This window comes from Anarrhichthys ocellatus, unplaced genomic scaffold, assembly GCF_004355925.1.
Source record: "Anarrhichthys ocellatus isolate YVR2014 unplaced genomic scaffold, GSC_Weel_1.0 scaffold24, whole genome shotgun sequence".
Taxonomy (NCBI): Eukaryota; Metazoa; Chordata; class Actinopteri; order Perciformes; family Anarhichadidae; genus Anarrhichthys; species Anarrhichthys ocellatus.
Window position 1 is genome coordinate 9,625,036 of NW_022280054.1, and position 20,416 is coordinate 9,645,451.

Here is a 20,416-nt window from a genome sequence, read left to right on the forward strand (position 1 = left end):
ATGAGTTGCCACAGAGCAGCTGGGTACACAAACATACCACCTGAGTTTCAGGTGTATGTGTTTGCTCGCTTGTTGGTTCGCCCTGGAGCCTCACGGGCAGCGGCAACATCACAAGGTCCGCCATACATGAACACAGCTCCTCATGAAGCTCCTGGGTCTATAAGAGAATGGGACACAGTCTGTGTTTGGGCACAGGTGTCGTTGCACGTGAATCCACGTGTGGATGTGGTCATGCTTGTGTTTAATTTCATGCTTTTGCTATTTGTTAATGAATTTCTTGTCCTTGCAGTTGATTCACTTCTACTGTGGAGGTTAAAGCATTAAGGCGACCGCAAATAGCGTTTGAGTCCAAAGAGAAATTGCAAGAGGATGCAGATTAAACATGAAATGTGATCAGAGCGGCCAACTGTCACGCCTGGAGCAGGAGATACATGATTTTATGCTCGATCTCTTACTCTTCTCCTCTGACTCCTCAAGAGGTCTCACGCTCTGAGAAAACGCAGCTGACAAAAGGTTGCTATCACGCATGAAGCCGGCCAACTGCAACGTTAATGTTGCTTTCTGGGTTCAAAATGTGAATACTATTGGTATGTTACAAAAACAGGGAGAAGTATTTGACATTCACTTTTGCATATATGTCACTTTTACGTGTATTGATGTGTGCTGTGTTGCCTTTCTTTAGTCTGACTTTGAACACCATCATCAATCATCTCACTTAAACACGTGTATGTATGTGTCGGGTGTGTCTCTGTATGTGTGTGTGTGTGTGTGTGTTTGTGTGTCCCAGCCCACCCACTGAAGCCGTGCCAGCGGCTCAACACATCACAGCATCGGGGGCATCTGTTTGAAACTGAAATAAAAGTAAAGGCTATGAATAAAAGAGCCACATGAATAAAAACGCAGGATGCAAATGACTTGCCGAGCTGAGGTTGTGTGTGTGTGTGTGTGTGTGTGTGTAAGAGAGTGAGACAATGAGTGTTTTAGTGAGTGAGAGAGTGGAAGGGTTGTATTCACCCTGCATTTGTCCTCCATCCCATCATGGCTGCACCTTAGCTTGAGAGCACACACACACACACGCACACATATTTCCATGCTCTCTAAGGTGTGTGGTTTTCTCATGCATTAATCAACAGCAGTTTTGACACTGCGCTCCTGAATGAGGAGAGAGAGAGCTGTTGGTTCTCTCCTTCACTCTGCTAGCGCTGCCTGGGGTGACTTCATCAATTAGGCCTCTCTGGAAACAGCAGCATCCTCCCTCCTTCCTTCTATCTTCCCTTTCTCTCTTTTATTTATTCCTCCTCTCTGTACCTCTCTGTGTGACTTGTGTCCCTCCCTCCCCATATTGCATCTTTCCCTTGTGTTCTTCCCCTCCTCCCTGTCCACTACCACTCAAACTTTCTGCTCACCCGTCAAACCACTTTGTTCCTTACTTGTCTCTTATGCCCCACTAGTTTGTCCTTTGTTAGTAGTATATATATATAATATACTGTTATTATTGGCAAAAAGGTGAAGAATGAAAAACACAATGGGAGATATTTATTATCACAATCTCATCTTGCCAGTGTTCCCAAAAACACCCAGAAGTTACTGTACGTGAACGCTTGCTGCTTACAGATAAACTGATAATTTGCCAAATGTCTACATTTTGCAAACAACAGTGAATCTATCTTTAAAAAGCTGCTGTAGTCAACATATATTTGTAGATTTAAATCATGTCATTCTAGTCAGTCATTGACTAAATTGAGTCAAAATGACTTGACCAGATCATCTGTTTTTTTGTCAAAACACTGTTTGTGAAATGACAGTCGGTCTTTGATTGGGCCCTAATAAAGGTGGCAATGCCGTGATTATCTATTACAGGTGTACTTTCCCTATTTCCTGTCAGTCAGGCTGGTCTGGCTCCTGCTGAGCACTGGGAAAAAAAAGAGCAGTAAAGGATCAATATGTTTGTTCACATAAAAATGTCTTGGATGGTAAACTCATTGAGATGGACAGCTCATTTACGTCACAGACCTCAGCCTGGAGACAAGAAGATGACTCCAGAACGCTGCGCTGCACTCAGCCCCGGGCAAGAATAGCAAATAAATGTTTAAAAATGAAAGAAAAAAAGGAAAAGCATGAAGAACCAGCTACTGTATCAATCCCTGGCCTGTCTTTGAGTGTTTCCGTAAATCACTCTAGTTTGCATCTGACTAGAATAGTAATTTAAACAGCAGAGCTATATTCTTTGTAGTACCACAATAGCACAAAACACAGCATTTTGTAGTGAATACATTTTGTATCTGCCATATTTGACAATGAGCTGCTCCCCATTCATCCCTCACATATCAAGGCCTTTAAAGTATTCATTCTGGAAGAGCAGTTGTCTACCGGACATGCTCCAAGAGTAGCGCTGAAGAGCTGGCATAAAGATTTGGCAGAAGTTTGTGCAATAATGAGGCAATGCCAAGCAACTGCGCAGTGTGGTTGGTGAGCTGTCGAGCCGTTCCCGTCTCTCAGATGTGTCCCTGAAGGGCAACCGTACGTATGTCACCGATGACATCCACTGATGAGCTTGAATATGTGTGCATGGCAGTGGGTGGGATGTCACGTGTGTCTGTGTTGGGGAGGGCAGTGTGTGCATATGTGCACGCCGTATGTACAGTATGTTTCTGGACTTGTTTGTGATTTTGAGTGTGTGTCTTCTTTGGTCGTGGAGGCTTACAGGCTCTGTGCGCAGAGGTTCCCTAATCCAGTGTTTTGAAATGAGCCCTCCAGCTGTTGTGGGCTTGAGAGACTGCTGCCTTGGAGGAGGCTTACGGACGATAAGAAGCTCTTTCTATCTTCATTCCTCTAGGACCTCCTCTTTCTTTCTTTCTCTTCTTCAATCTTCCTCTGTCTTTCTCCCTCCCTAAATCCAGCCCATTAAATATCTCTGTGGCCATGAGAATAAACACTTACACTGATCTCATGCTGCCAATGCAATCTCACATTCCGTTAGGGTCGCAACCTTTTGTGTGAACTTATCCTGCTTTGCCGTTAATACTCCTATAAGACCATAGGTTGACTGTGTGCATGAAGTGAACATTGTGTACACAGAGGATTAAAGATCAGATTAGAGTGGTGACCAAAGACTGTTATTTATTATATTCATAATGATGGTGGATGTCATAAGGGCTAAAGGGAGCTCATTGGCTGCATTGTGATGTACAAACTGCGGACACTGTCCTGCTGCTGAGTTACAGTGAGGAACCATACTGCTGTAAGTGATACACATGGACATTCCAAGTTAAATTGCTTGCATAATGTATGGCGAGTCTTTCCACGGATATGTCTCTTGTGAACCGTAACTGAGAAGAGCAGTTCGAGCGCTGCCTATCTCCGCCATGCCAGCAGTGACCCTGCAGGGCATGTCGTGAGTGCCAGCAGAAGGAAAGCGTAGGAAGTCCGCAGGTTCCGGACACACCGAGAGGGAGCACCAGGCAGTCTGTCAGCTAGAATATGATGTGATAGTCAAAACCCAAATTCAGCAAAAATTACACTTACAGCCTGAAATTCATAGCAGATGCCATATATGTTGTGACTTAGAAATAATACAAATGACTGGATGTATGGTTGGTTGTGAGATTTCTATTTTGTTGTGCCAAGTGATCATTATTTGCACTTGACATCTGGCTTGACTCCTACGTACCACACAAATGACATGCTGGTGGTTTCTACTATTGGCTTATGCCAAGATCTTCATCTTACATTATCACTAACAAGGATGATTCACAGGACATGATCAATTATCTGTAATCATATCAGTGCCATCATCTTCCTCACCATGTTTAGATAAGAGTACTTCCCATGCGGGGTTTTTGGACATGGATACATGCTTGCGGGGGAGAGCTAACTTAATTTCGGCTGTAATGTCTTTAGCTGGTCTAGAAATAGGATGCTGTATGTACATATTTGTCTCTGGGGGTCTGTTATGGCCGACAGCTGAATCCAGTTGAGGAGAGCCGCTTCTCAGTACCTCAGTTTTGAGTTTGTTGCACAAGACAACAAGCTCTCATGGATGTTTTGTATGCCGCATGTGCTCAAGAAGCAGCAAATAGTATCTGAAATATCCATCACCCTCCCCACTTGTCATGTTCATTTAGCGTGTATTGATACAGACCTTGTTCCCATGAAGGCAGCAAGAAGCAAGATGTTTCAGAAAAATGAATAACTCAAGAGACAGCCTATCGTGTTTCCCTGTTTAACTATTGCATATTTCATGTGATCCTTCACAGTGTGGTCTAGATGTTTGTTTTGCAGCTGAGAGCATTTCAAAAGTGGAGCTTGGTTCAGAAATCATGTTTGTTTTGCTGTTAAGATTAAAAGGCTGCGGAGAAGGGACGCGCAAAGAAATGAAACACTGCTTTTTTTTGTACATGGCAGAGGTTTTTCTTATTATTACTTATAGACGTGCCCTCCTTCGTGTGTCTGTCTTTCCAATAATGAAAGTCAATAGCCTGCAGAAAAGACAATGTTGCAAATATTGTAAGAAAGATTGTGCAATATGCATCTGTTTGGAATTGTGATGGCTCCATTTGGATATCTGCTTTGCTCTGTCTGTTCTCTTGTTTCACTTGTGTACTCCTTGATACTGTATGTGCTCATCTACCGTGCATCAAGGCGCTGATCGCTGCCTCTCTCCTCCTGCAGTGTGTGTGCGGGCGCTGGATGTGACGGTGTCCCAGAGCAGCATCCAGGTGGCCCGCGGCCAAGCAGCCGTCCTGCCCTGCTCCTTCACCACCAGCGCTGCCCTCAACAACCTCAACATCATCTGGATGGTGATACCACTGTCCAATGCCAACCAGCCAGAGCAGGTACCCAACACATTACTGATGAACCCACTAAATCACAGTGATAGAGCATTCCTCATGAGAATCTTCAGCAAAGAAGCGTTCAGAGTCAGTGCTGGAGGATGATAGGGGTGTTGCAAAATATACTCTTGGTATTTGGAACCCAGCAGAGAGAGTTCCTCAAATCAATTTGGGTCTTAACTGTGATGACAGATGTATGTAGATGTTAAACAGCCAGAGCTGCAGTGCACTGTTTACTGAGTTGTATACTGTACTACTGAGATGCATGTAACTTATTTTCCAATGAAACGTTGCTGCTTCCGCATCATGTGGATGACCGTGCTGCTTCCCAACGCCAACCTTAAAGTCAAAGCAGGTACACATGACTTGATCTGTACTAAGGTGTGCTCAGATACAGCGCAAAGAGAACTGAAACAAACCTTGAGAATTGAGAAATTTGCACAATGCACAGAGAGAGAACATGTTTGGTGCTTGTGGGACATCCAGCGCAGTTACAATATAGCAATTGCTCTTGCGCATGGTCATTAAAGAAAACCCAAGCTGATGTTATGTATTTGCACTTGTTTGCCAAAATGTGCAGTGGCCTTTTGTGAAAAATACAGTCTACAACACAGGTTTTTTTTTGCACACAACACAAATAGACAAAATCTCTCTTTCCGGTGCATCTGAACCCACCTTTAAGAAGATATTAGTTATGCAAGATGACTGTATTAGTAATATAGATGTAGTTGTAAGCTTCAGGTGTGTTCACAGATTAGATGACTTTGTAAGTGTAGCCTGCAGGACAGCAATGTCATGTAGCACTTCTCTACCTTATAAACAATGTTATGTACGGCAAAGAGCATCCAGAAGCTAATTTACAGATTTTTGACTTATTGATGTGAATTTTGACCCACTGGCTTCTCGCCATTGTCGCTTCCTGGCTTGCTACTCTCTACACTCTTTTTTTTTTTTTTGCTTTCCTCACCTTCCCTTCCTTCCTCCCTCTCTCACTCGTTCACTCTTCCTCCCCCCTTGCGGGACTTCTGTGATTCCATTTGAGTTGTTTAACATGCAGCTGCAGGCCGTACAAGCTCACCTGCCTCCCTTCACTTTGAACCCCGGCGCTGGTCGGCCGTCCAAATAATACAATCATCTTCTGCACTAATTACCTCACACCCACGGCAGGCTCTATATCGCAGCTGTTCTCACCACACACACAAACAAGGGCACACACACACACACACACACACACAAACTGGCAGACAGACTGCTGGTACAAATGCAGTGCAGATCCACATGGAGGGCTTATATATATTTACTGGCTTCGCACATATACTCACGTGTAGACTGCACAAAAGTGTGAAAACTGTCATGCATGTTTTCCATACATCCATAAATGCACACATCACAGAGTAATGCCCCATAGTGCACACCTGTCGATAAGGGCTTATGCAACTCAAATCAACAGTAACATAAACACGTATAGGCACTTACTCGTGGATGAATGCATGTGACTTTTAGATGCCAGGAGAGTGAGGATGGGAGCTGATACACATAGAAGGATGCATGACATTCATAGTGTTCTCAAGCTGTACCTTCACGCTGCATTGTACCACATGACCCTGTTCATGTAGATGGGAACATTACAAACACAGTGGGGTGCACACCTTTTTAAGCGTGCATTGTTGCAAGTTGCACAGTACATGCATATATGCATACAGTGACACACACACACACACACACACACTCCATGCAGTCACACACAAGAATAAACAAATAATGTGTGAACTGCAGTTCTGCAATCAGGTTGTGCGAATGTGAATTTGGTAAGAAGTCTAAAAAGTGAGTGATGAAACAAAGTGCTGCGTTGGGCGGCAGTACAAGTGCAAGGTCATTTTAGAGGAAGAGAATGTCATGAGTGATTACAGTTGACGCTAAAAGCCATTAAGAATTACTGAACAGATGTCTGTACACTTGCACACCCTCACAACCTGCGTTAGCACTTTAGTGAGTGCACTCGGACCACTCAGATCTCTCGCTGCTGTAAATTTGAACACCATGTTCAGACAACAAGAGAAGATGCATCTTATTTAGCACCGTTAGAGGGCAACAGCACGGGATGTGCTGGCTTCTCTGACTTTGCCAACTTGGCTGTTTGTTGTAGCTCAGTTTAATCATGCAGTTAAAGACTTCACCTTGTGGTTTACAGCCTTAATGGTTGATTCCACATTATAGGCTACTCTGTATATAAATTAATAAGTCAAGATAGAGCTTTATATCATATGTTTATGACAGGAGAAAGTGTGCCAGTGTGGTGCATCAGGAGTCTCAATACAAAGAACAGATGATTTAAACAAAGACAATTTTTATCTTTTAGCTTGTTTTTTGTTTTTCATACAAAGTTGTTTTCAACTTAGCTGTTTTCAGAGAAACTCTCTGAAACCCACTGTACACTAGCAGTGCAACTGAATGTAGCTCTTTCAATAATACCTCATTCAAACTGATATGCTGTCATCATGGGTAAAAACAAGCTTCATCTCAAAGAAATACGTGAAATTATCACAGTCTCACCTTGGAAACAATGCCAATGGAAAGTCAAACAGGACTATTGTTGTGGGGGACACCACAACGCCTCCATGTGAATATCCACAGGACTTGCAACAAGGAGGCCAGTGTTCCAGACCGGTGTTCATGTCCCAAAATGTTGTTGAATTATTGTGAAGTTACGCTAGTGACGTGTTTACGCATTTTACTTCATTTAAGTACTTATTTATATGAGCTATAACCATAAACCTAACTACGTGGTTGTTGCCTAAACCTAAGCCTACACATTACATGCTACCACCACGTAATTCACTAGTAAAATGTCTTGGTCAATTCTGTGAGATCACAAATCTGTTGGGTGTCTATATGAATGGGTCAACACACATTAGCCCTCCCACCTGAACAACCCTGATCACAGCCAGGTCTGGACAAAGGTAGCCCAAGGAAAGAATCAATTCAATTATTGAATTAAAATGTAGTTTAACCAGCTCAACAAAAGAGAAACAGTGAGAGAACGAGAGAGAGGAGTCACACATGGGCAAGGCAGGTTTATTTGTACAGCACATTTCAACAACAAGGCAATTCAAAGTGCTTCACATAAAACCATTAAAAGCATCAAAACAAGCAAGTGAGGAGTGTTGGTATGAAACTGAATCTTGACTTTTATCTTGTAATTAATCAATGTTTTGAGTGTATTTCTGAGGTTTAGTGAAGTGTGTGGAGTCTCTTCTAGAATCTCTGTCTAAACTTCACTTGTTGAAGTCCCAGTCCTGTTTGTTTACTCTGAGCATCGGCTGAACTGAGCTCCAGATTACAGCATGTAGGCATGTAGCTCAGAGGAGTGTGTGCGTGTGTGTGTTTGGGTGCGTAATGTTCATGCGTTGTTTCCTGTGGTGTAATCTGTCTATCATGCCGTCGTTGTGATCAAGCCCTGACCTCGTCCCTCTGGGCTGCTAGGTGTGAGATAATCCAGATAAACACACACACACACGCAAACATACAAACCTACACACAGACACACACACACAAACACTAGACAATGGTTTCATGTTGTTTATCCTCTCTAAACTGCTTGCTATTTATGCTCTAATAAAAGCTCAGGTTCACTCTCCTCTCGCACCACCTGTGAGACTAATTCTTCAAACTGATTTTGTAGTTGAAATCATTAAAATAGTTATTGCATCACTCTGGAGACATTTCTTCAATGTGGTGAGCCTGGCAGTTTTATCTGGTCAGTACCTGAAATGTTTTAAAATCCAATTTTCATACATATTCACTCTTTGCTCCTCGAGTTAAAGAGGGAACGTTTCGTCCAGAACTCCATTACTGATGACAACTTTTTGCAGTGTCATTAAAAATCATTTACAAATGATACAGCCTGGGGAAAAAAAATGGATGACCGGTGTTTTCATCAATTCCTGGAAAGGGAGCTGTGTTTTCATTTTCTGACTCATAGGGTAAGCAATTGTGTATGCCTGGTGAAATTAGGCTCTGGTGAAATTGAGGTCATAGAGGATCTGTGGTGCAGAAATGATGTTAATCTGTAATTGAGAACAGCTGTATTTTAGATGATCAGATTCTGATCCTCAGCTGAAACTAACAATCTGCGAGAGGATAGATCACGTAGACAATGCTTTCACATAGCCTCAAATTTAACCCTTTGCTGCCTCCCTTCCACCCTGCCTAAGGCTGCCTAACATTTCAGACAAAGCCGACAACGACGTGTTGTTTGTCTGAGGCTGTAACTCCTCCCCGTGGAGAGGCTGAGGAGAGGTCATGTAACAACTCAAACACTTAGCTTCAACACACTGTCTCATATACGCTAATGTGATATCTTTTATTGATTTGCGCAGAGGAAATTCTTTTTTTTTTCCTCCAGGGACATCAGTATGCAGTCATTTCCACCAGAAGGGTTATAAGTGTCTTTCTTAAGACACTTGAGCATTTGAATTCCCGCTGATATGAGGACTTAGTTGAAGGACACAGATCACTTACCCACCCTGATACCAAATCCACATCACTCACACCTTAACTCCAATCAAATGTGGCTAATCTCCCGTTGACTCTGTGCTGTAAGCATACAGTACGTGCGTTGATTGCTGTATTCAGAATTTCTGCCAACTGTTTTAAGGTTTTCTTCATTCTTTGTAAATTTCTTTTCTAACCTATAGCTCCTTTTCGATCCCCGGCGGTCTCAGGAGATAGAATTTGTCTTTGAATTTCCTCTCCTAAACGGGGTTTTCCTAGTGTTGGGTTGGAAACTGTTGCTAATTGAGACATGATGCTGGGCGACACCAATAAACTTGGCTTTACTTGACCAACAGTGAGACATTTTTTAATGCAACATTCCCAATCAATGATAAATTGAACTAAAACGTAACCTTAAAAACAAAACACACCCTTGTATTGTTCATGAATTGATTACAAAGTATATTTTTTGAAGCAGTGGCGGTGTCCCTCATCTCTGGGGCCAATAGGATCCTCAGGGTCAGGCTATGGTTGTGTGACTGACACAGTGCCAGATAATATACAGTATGAAGGTTCACTGTGTGCATCCACCTGTGGCTCAGGCTGGAATGCAGAGCAAGATAAAGAGGCGTAGTTAGAATGTGAGTCAATGCTTACAGTGCATGTGTGTGTGTGTGTGTGTGTGTGTATGTGTGTGTGTGTGTGTCTGTGTAGGGTTTTAGGAGGGAAAAGGATGTAGCAGAGGTTTTCCACTGGGCCAGCGGTAGGACGTCCAGCTAGTCCAGCAAGAGTTCTTAGGGCCGTCCGCCATCTGAGTGTCAGCCATGACCTCTTTTCTCGCTGCGCACAGCTACAATGCCAACCAGGTCATGTGAGAGGATGAGGTGATTTATACACACACATAGACATGGATGGATCAGCACAGTGGAAAGAGATATAAATCCAAGAAAAGAGATGGAATGTGACATCTTTATCTGTCCATTAAGTCATTTTTTGACGGACAGTATTGCTGCCTTGAGTGATTCCTTTTTGTTGCTTTTTTGAATTTTTGGAAAAAACTAAAACTCACAGGAACCCACAGAAAAAAACAAAAAAATAAAGCAGGGACAGGTGTAAGATGCAACACAGTTTAGGGCCTGCTATAATCCTCACTCATGCACACACACAAACACGCTCAGTGTTGCGTGTGAGGCCGATTGATTGGATCACTTTCACCGAGCATGCAGATTATATTGTTAGGTCACCGGGAGTGTCGAGCCAGGTCATACCGGTGCCGTCTGTTAGAGATGGAAACAGAGAGGTAGGCAGAGACAGACGGACAGAATGGCAGACAGAAAATGGATACAAATATATATATATTTGACAGTGAGAAAGTGGACGGACAAAATAAAAGTGAAACAGTTATTACACTGAAAAACAGTCTGAGGCAGAATAATCATCACACACACGCACACACACAGAAGATGCAGTTGTAGGCTCTCATCACAGCTGAGGAGCTGCCTATTCATCTGCACATAAGAGGACAAAGCGAGCGTACTGCACTCAGGAAATTGCAGCCGCGCAATTTACAACCGTTAAGCAGCGGTGGAGGACACAGTCACATACACACCCCTGCATTTTCATCAGAACTATCACTCTCACTCACACACACATACATATGCACACACACACACATATACACACTGGTGCCGGTTGTTTCCCTGACTGGGTCTTTGAACAGTTCAATGAGGGCTCTTTTCACCAAACTGAATAGTCTCTCTGATTCCCCACCATGCCATGTGTGTACGTGTGTGCACGTGTCTTGTGTGTGTGTGTGTGTGTGTGTGTGTGTGTGAGCTAGTGCGCGTGTGTGAGTGTCAGACTTGTGTGCTCATGCCATGTGTTTGCGTGTGTCCTCTTCATCTTTTGTGTGGGCCCAGCTGAGGGGTGAGAGCTGTTTTGCATCTGGCTCGGCCTCACAAACGAGCTGCTCAGCCAGAGTTGGAGGCCGGAGGGAAGCTTTTGAACAAAACGATCCATCCATTGCTCTTTAATTTGGACCTGAGACAAGCTTACCTGAATCCAAAGGTGGTAATTCATTCTTACAAGTGTGTTCTCATTGTGATCATTCTGAAAGATCACGGATGTAGGCCGAGACTTTTGGTTTAATTTCTCGCTGGATTGGATCCCTTGTGTAGAAATTGTCCCGCCTTGCTACTGTTTGATTTATCAGATTGGAGTTTATATGTTTCCAAGTTAAAATGCTTTCAATTATGCATATCCATTTAGTGGAAGCTTTTATCTGAAGAGCCTTATAGTACCATGAAAGCCTACTTTTAGCATGTACCCTGGAATCTACCCAGTGAGCTAGAAACAACCCTACTTACAAATAAAATATATTTTTTCTCTTCTGTTTGTTTGTTTCTCAGGACATAAAAGTCTGCCCACTCCGTAACTTTCACTTTTCACTGTCAAGCTGTATTTCACCCTCTTTGTGGAAGTAGGTCTCCCTCTAGTGAGAGATATCTGTAACAGGCAACTAGAGTAAATGTCCAGGAATCACATTCATAAAGTATCCAGCCCCTCAGAGTGAAAGAAGAATAAAAACTCAGACACCATCTGCTACATTTCTGTTGCAGATTTTTTTTGAATGTAATTATAAATGTCTTAATTGCTAATTTTCAACATTTATTTCTTTTTTCTTTCCCCCCACATTTTTTTCTCTCTGACCTCTTTGCCACCAATGTCTCTTTCTGCCTTCCACCTTTTCCCATTTACTTCATCTATTTACCGATTCACCTCATCCCTCTATCCTTTCGTACGTCCATAACCTTCTGTGTGTCTCTTCGATCCCCTCCCCATGGTGTCCCAATCCAGGTGATCATTTACCAGGGCGGCCAGGTGTTCAGCCTCGCCAACCACCTCAATGGCCGCGTGGGCTTCGTGGCCACCATGCCAAGTACAAGTGCCTCCATCTTCATCAACAACACCCAGCTGTCCGACACTGGGACCTACCAGTGCCTGGTCAACAACCTCCCAGACAGAGGGGGGCGCAACATTGGCGTCATTGGGCTCACCGTGTTGGGTAACTCACCACACGTCACCGCAGAATATTTCTTTTTTTGATTTTTGAAAGAGTAAGACAAGAGCTGTTTCTTATATAAGAAGACAGCAGGGTTAAAGCTGCATCTATTGCAACAAAATGTCAATATGCCTTATTCACTTCATTAACTGAGACAACGTAGAGAAGAAAATTAGATGTAGTCTCATGTTGAGTTGTTGAGCAAGAACTACAGCTTTTCAATCTGTTTTCTTCTGATAGTCAGTATTTCATTGTCTGAAAGGTCTTTGGTTTGGCCTTTTAGCTTGATGGGCATCATTTCCTGCCAGTTGTAGGGCTCTAAAAATGAGTAAACAACAACAAAACACATGAGTATGACAAATTATAGAAGGTTTAAACTCTAGTTTTTAGGTAACCGGAAGAATCCTATTGAGACAATTTGCAGTAAAGCAGTGTGCAAGCACTGTTGGATTAATGAGTCTTCAGCTTTTTGTGAATATGAAACTCCCCCTGCAATTAGGAAAACATATGATTTGCATTTTAAAGTGGTTAACATGACACCACCCGCTCTCTCCATCTGGCAGTGCCCCCCTCGGTGCCAGCATGTCGAATCCAGGGCGCGCTGGATGTAGGCAGTGACATCATGCTGATCTGCAGCTCAGAGGAAGGTATTCCCACGCCGTCCTACTCCTGGGAGAAGCTGGACGCGCTACCCAAGCTGCCGCACAACGCCATGCAAGGTATTACAAACAAGCTGGCCGTCGGAGTTCCCTTTTGCCCCACCTTCGCTGGTAAATCTCACACACATAGCGTTGCTGAGCCTCAGCAACAATCCCACCTTCACCCCCACCTGTCATGTCCCAGGCCCAAACTCCCCCCCCCCCCCCCCCCACTGATCCTACTGTGGGGTGATGATGGATGGATGTGTTCCAAACCCTGTGAATTTGTGAATGAGTGCGTCAGAAATGTTGTTGTTTCTATTTTTGTGCTAACTCTGTCATGCTGAATACCGACTCTGACACAGTTTTTGTACTGGAACCAGTGCGAATAATCTCTGTTGCCATGCTGCTGCAAATTTAGCTAAGCGTCGATCAGACACCCATTCAACTACTCTCAGAATAACAGGAGCAGGTTTATCTGAGTTGTGTTTGGTTTTCAGCATCAGAGAGCACTGGCGTCGTGGAATCCCCTTTCCGACTGTGCCCACTGCACAGTCAAATGATCTTCATCACCAATCACTTTCTTTGTCTGTACACTACTGGTCAATAAAAGGCTAATATACAAAATGTAACATCAATTTCAAATGGCAGACTGCCACGACAATAAAGCTAATGTTTTCTTACACAGATAAATAATGTAGACGCAAGGAAATTTGTGAAACTGAATCATATCTGCAAATTCAGCGATGGTACAAATGTAATTTAATACATGTCAATTATCAGCATTCATTAGATGATAGTGGGGATATCTGTCCAAGAGGCTAAACTTTATCACGGCAAAATTGTAGCTGTGTTGGTAAAAATACTTTTATAAAATTAAACTAACAACATGTAAGTTTCTTACAGTTGCATGACACTTATCGTATGCTCTTTACATTATTTTAAAGCTTGTAAATTAAATATATAAATTAAATCTCAACTATTTGAGAGATTTATTGAGATTGACATTTTTTTATATTAAGACCAAATGATTCATATTGTATTGTAAAACAAACATTAAAGTAAACTCTCCATTTAGGATGCATCTCCTCCTCTTGATCGTAGTCGGAAAGCCCACCTGGTTTAACAAGTTTAACCTTTTACATTGGTGGAACAAATGGTCTCAGTGTTTTGAGTTCATAGTCGGTCCTTTTTTGCTTTTTGCATGGGGTTCACACTGAAATGAGATCCTGGATTCGTCAATGCCACTCTTCTCTCTGTGTGAGCTTAGTTTGACACAGACAGCTGTGACATTTCCACGTCACTGTCAAGAGAACAGGTGAACATCTGGCCTACTTCCTACAACTGCTGAGGCCTTTTTAATGGATCCAGTAGTGTACAGCTCTATGATTCCAAACTCACGACTCAACCCATTCATCATTTGTGAAAGAAAGGAAAATGTTTTTACTCTACAATATACTTACACTTGCACACCTTGTATTAAAGTTATATAGCACCCTCTATTGGTGGATATAAGTAGTTCAGTTATAGTCACTTTAACTATGTGGCTCTGTGTGTGTTCATCAGACCAGATGCAGGGCACTGTAACACTGAGAAACATCAGCACCAGCACCTCAGGACTCTACCAGTGTACCTCCAGCAATGTTATTGGCAAGAGCACCTGTCTGCTCAACCTGCAGGTCGTAGCACGTGAGTACACTCGAGCACCCTGCTCCTTTTCTGCTGGATCCATGTGACGCTGTTGTTGTCGTATATATACAGACTAGCTGAGACGTGGCTGTGTTTGTGAGGGGGTGCACATTTATAGATGGAAAAGCCTTGTCTCACTCAAACTCTGACACACGGGAAGTTAAAAGTCTTCTCCCCTTGAGTGAGTCTTGTCTGACAGATAAACAGAAACACAAAGAAACCAACACTACAATGAAACAAATGACAGGAGCAGAACATGTTGCAGACAGCAGCAGGCCTCCTTCAATCAGAACAAAAAGACAGAGTTGGTTTGGGGTCATACAGGGTCAGACGGGTTTGATAGCTTGACAGGAAGAAATGTAACATGGTGACAGAGTGTTTTATTTTGACAGTGTGTGACAGGATAATGCTCAGTGTCAGGAATACAAGCAGACAGACAGCGGAGTGCTGAGTCCGTCTGTCATTGCCAACACGGTGCAGATGTAAATGCTGGGAAAGAATAGGTGTTACTGAAAACTGTTCTGTTCCACACATGATCTTGAAAACAAGTTAATCGACTTATTTCCTGTCGTTTAGTCTTTCATCCAGCTGTCTCTTCAGCTGAGGCTGATCCTGGATGATTTAAGACTGAAGTCACTGCTACTCATTACTCCTCCTGTCTCTCCGTCCTGCAGCCCAGCCTCAAAGCGTGGGTCTGATAGCGGGCACCATCGCCACTGGAGTCTTAGCTCTCATCATCTGTTCCCTGTTAGTGGTGGTCACGCTCTTCTACTGGAAGAACAAGAACAAATACGACGAGGAGGAGATCCCCAATGAGATCAGGTTTGGCTTCGATTTGTGGTTTTGGTCAATTGCAACCAAACGCTCTTAGTCTCCAGTGCATAGAGACAACATAATATTATGGGATATGGTTTCTCAATAAGGGATTGATTACTTGCACATGTATTCCAGACTGGAAGGGTGGGAACTACATTTTTGGCCTCTCTGCTCTATCTCAAAATACAATAAGACGCAGCAGCAGCTTTGTATTTCCTACTGTAGAACGATTAGTGTGTCAGCAAGGCAATCACAAAGAATCAGTTAAAAAAAAGAAAGTTAATTGGATTTAAAAGTTTGGAGAATTTAGCTTAATCTTATCTCCTGACAGCAAATGTTTCCGTCATCACAGGCTAATTTGTCTGTTCAAACAGTCTGTGAAGCTCTGTCAGTTGATTAAATGGGCTGCAATTTCTCCCCTCAATCACTCCATGAATCATTTGGAAGATAAATCGTAGTTCAGATATCTGAGGCTTTGGCTGATTGATAACTGATAACATAGGCCTCATTTTGGTCTTAATCCCCTATTAACTCTCCACCCTGACGGCTCTACTTTTCCCCCACGAACAGAAAATCACAACGAATATGTTTTATGTCAGCCAGATTTATCAGGAGTCAAACTCATTTACCCAAAATGACTGCATGAAAAATAATAATAATAATAATAAGAGCAAGGATTGAATAAACTGCAGCTTAAAAGCAGTGATTTTGTCAGTTCAAAGTATTTTTTTATGTTGTTTGAATGTTTTTTAAATATATATATATATATATATTTTAGATTTTGGTGTTTGTCTTGCTATTGTACTATTACTGTGATCCACTGTATATCTAACATGGTCCAGAAAGATATAAGGGCAAACATTAATAAATGAGTAGTACTAGGTTTCTCACTATTGACTGCATAGAAGAGCTCTTTTAACTTTTTATAAATATTTGAAGACTGCCATCATTCCTTATTTCACTGATATCCTCACAACTTCCACTTATTCATCTTCTGAACAGAGAAGATGACCTCCCTCCCAAGAGGTCATCGTCGGCGAAGGCTTTCCATGCAGACGCCTCATCCTCAGAGAACGACACGCTGACGTCTACCAACACCTACAACAGCCGCTACTGGCACAACCCCAAACCCAACTACGACACCAACTCCTACACGCGCTACAACGGAGACACTCGCCAGACCTTCTCCACCGCTGCTCACGGTGCACACGGTCACGGACAGGCCCAGAACGCGGGACACGGCCACAGTACAGTGTCCACAGCACCCGGCTCAGCTCCGCTGTCCCGTCACGCGCAGCCGGCGACGATGACGACATCGTTTGCCAATGGCAGCCACACGCTGCCGCCACCCAAAACTCTGGTGGTCACCACAAACTCTGCCCCGTCCCCTCCCGTCATGGTGCGCAGCAACGGCTCCGTGAGCCTCAAACCGGTGGTGACGTCCACGCACGGGCAGCACACGCACTCCTACGCGGTGAGCCAGGCCACGCTGGAGCGGATGGGGGCGGTGCCTGTCATGGTGCCCGCCCAGAGCAGAGCGGGCTCGCTGGTGTAAAACCTCATTTGGGAAACTCTTAGCTTTGACAACAAGACTAAATGAGTGTTTGGTTTTGACGTTTGAAACGCACTGATGAAAAACAGACCGAATACGGGCGGATGCAGCCCGCTGCCCTTTACAACTGTGTCTTGTCTTGACCTCTTCATCTAAAAACAAACTGGGATTTAACAGTACAGAGTTCATTTAATGCCAATTCCTTGATGTATGGGACCCTTCATTCAGTAGACGAGCACTGCAATGAATCTGATCGTCCACGTATTGGATGGATTTTCATGGCGGATGTGGTGGGAACTATTTTTCACTTGGATGAAAGCTGGAGTGAAATTCCCTGCATAACCTGGATCCCCAGATATCTTTTCAAGGCTGGATCATTGTGATGATTGTGGGCTTTTTTTTTTTTTTTGGACTCAAAGCAACACAAGGCATTGTCATCTCAGTGTGTCCATACTGCATGGTCAGAGAGAAGCGAGCTATGACTCCCACGTAAATGCATTTGTCTCTTGTTTTAGGATAACAAATTACATCCGTATTATTTCCAATAACTTATTTTCAGAGTTGATGAGGATTATGCATTGAAATAGTGAATGTTCAAACGTCTGTTGGGAGTAAGCTGATGGATGAAAGTATTAGAATGGAATGATGTCGGGTGAAATGGCCTTAGAAGCTTAAGGAGAGGGGTTGTATTGGGTGCAATACATTGCATAATATACTTTAATGAAAGCAAACATTTTAACTACGTTTTTGCACTTTTCAGAGCAATTTTCTTTATCAAAACTGCTGTCTTATGAACAATAACTTAACAATGACGGGCTTTTACCCATACTTCATATATCAACCCTTTGATGCACTCACAAAAATATTAGTGAATAAATGCTTTATAATGGATATATATATATATATATATATAAGGTGATTTTCTTCCCCTTGACAAAGGCTTATTCCTATCGGTTTCTACTGTACATATATCTACTGTACAAAAGTAGGCTAGATTGTGAATCAAAGAAAATACATGATGTCTGACTGATTCTACAACTCATGTGTCTTAATTTTAAAAAGGTTCTTCTTAGACAACAAGCTGGTTTTGATAGTCAATGTTATTGTTTTCAATGAAGGGATTTTTATTTTTTTTTAAGTTTTCATTACAAGGTCTGAGGTACATACAGTATGGTTTAACAAAAGATGGCCATACGTTTGACTATAAATAGTAGACACCTCTGCTGTATATGGTAGAACGTTTCACTGTGTTTCTGACCGACTGTATTTATATTTTAACCAAATCTTACCTGCCTGTTAAAGAACTGTTACAGTGTCCCCACATTTCTCAATCCTCATTTCTTATCGTGCATTACCTCAATGCCCGATACTAATAATTTGTTGTAGCTATGATGCAATATTTAATGCAGCAATTTCTTTTGTGTTTGACATGCAATATTGGAAAGTGTGTTTTATTCTTCAAAGCAATTCCTCTTTGCGTTTGACATATGAGATTAAATTGAATGTGCTTTTTTTGGCATTTAAATATATACTGAGACAAATTTATGTGCTAACAGTATAAATTGTGCTCCAGCTTTAACACATATAATCTCATGATTCATGGTGTGAACATTTTCATTTATATTATTTAGTCCAGTTGACTTCACTGATTTTTATAAACACCTTTTTATGTGGGGACTGTTACATTTATTTATGTTTTCATGTCGTCTCATAGTAGGTGCTATATAACTCTCAAATACTTAATTAATTAATACATTTAAAAAAAAATAACTGGGAGGGCTGGCAGCTACTTTGGAGTGGTATTAGCTCATTCTGTTAGACTGGAGTCATAAATATACAAATGCTCTTTAATCCCAACAAATATTTGGAAAATGTGAGGAATAAATACTAGCCAAGGTAAGGTATTTTTGTTGTATTCCTGTCATCCCTTACTGTAATTCACATGGAGTCACAAAAACGACCTGCCGAGTACCAGTCAACACTGATTTTCCATGACAGTTTGTCGTCATTGATGTAGGCCTGATGTTTACACACCTGGATCAAACTGTAACCCTGAAATTCTCCTTTTTTTTGCCTGGAAGTCATAATATGACTTGTAGTTTATTATCTGCATTTTTTTATTTATTTTTTATCAACTACTACAACATATATCAGTCCAGTTCAATCACAAATATGTTTGTCCATCTGTGTACATTTGACCCCGGTCTGCTATACACCTGTATCAGTATTATTACACATTTATCCAACGTTTCTTTTCCTTGTCTCAAGGTTGTCTACCGTGTAACAGAGCTACAGTTCTTTGGTAATTCCCACCTGCAACTCACACACACACACACACACACACACACACACACACACACACACACACACACACACATATTGATTCATAAATACAGTAAGGCTTAAAAGAGTTTAACTGATCAAAGCTCCATTAATACCTCCCAGCCTTTTTGTCTGACAGTGTTTTCATAATAAATTAGATTACACTCACCATCTCTCCTGGTGTCCTGAGCACTGGCCGACAAAATTTACGGAGAACTTTTCTTCTAGCATCTCTGGCTCTGTTCTTCCCAGAGAAAAGTTCAGGCTGGAAAAGCTAAAGTGAGATTATTTTACTAACTCTGCCCTCTGGTTGCAGGAACAATGGAGGAAAGAGAGCACAATCAGTAGAACACTACTGAGACTTTAACCCAGATTGAATACAAATCTCTCATCTTCTACCCTGGCCATAGGTCGGCGTGTGGTACACACGGTGATATATGGGTTGTGTATATAGATAAATAATGACTTGTGAAATATTGCCAATAGTTAAGCCAATCTGTAAATATGTATAAAAAATACATCTTGTTCTTACTGTTGGGTCGAAATGAAATAGGAAAAATAACACTGGAACTTGTAGTGAATAAATATTGTTAATACATTCTAATCTGCATTCGTTTGTTTGTGTGTTGCATGTTTTATTCTGCGCGATACGATTTCCCAGCCTGCTTCGTGTTTCGAAGATTAAAGTAACATTGCTCAATAACGAATAATATAATCAAAGAAAGAAAGAAGAGAAAACAAGACAAATGACCTTTTACCTTTGCTTCATAAGTCTTCAAGTGGATCATTATTAAGAATAGAAACATTGTGCTGTATATGTACGTATAATGTGTACCTGTTCTGCATATAATGTCCCATGCACAATGGTTATTGTCTTAAGGAGGAGCTCCTGGTGTGATATAAGTAACTTTCATATTTCACACTTTGCTCAGCAAGCTTTCTATGAAACTTATTCATCCAGCCTTTGGTGCTCCTGCAGGCTGTTACGACAATCATAAAGACGGGAGCTGTA

The 20,416-nt window shown here is 42.1% G+C and overlaps 1 protein-coding gene across 1 annotated transcript in view; it reads left to right on the forward strand.

Annotated features, from left to right (window-relative positions):
- igsf11 (immunoglobulin superfamily member 11) overlaps positions 1-20,023 on the forward strand; it is an 87,682-nt gene extending 67,659 nt beyond the window's left edge. The window contains exons 3-8 of the mRNA XM_031860469.1: positions 4,672-4,835; positions 12,183-12,390; positions 12,951-13,106; positions 14,592-14,714; positions 15,389-15,536; positions 16,533-20,023. Coding sequence (XP_031716329.1) covers positions 4,672-4,835; positions 12,183-12,390; positions 12,951-13,106; positions 14,592-14,714; positions 15,389-15,536; positions 16,533-17,085 — 1,352 coding nt within the window. The 3' untranslated portion in view covers positions 17,086-20,023. The remainder of the gene's footprint in view (positions 1-4,671; positions 4,836-12,182; positions 12,391-12,950; positions 13,107-14,591; positions 14,715-15,388; positions 15,537-16,532) is intronic.
- The last annotated feature ends 393 nt before the right edge of the window (positions 20,024-20,416 follow it).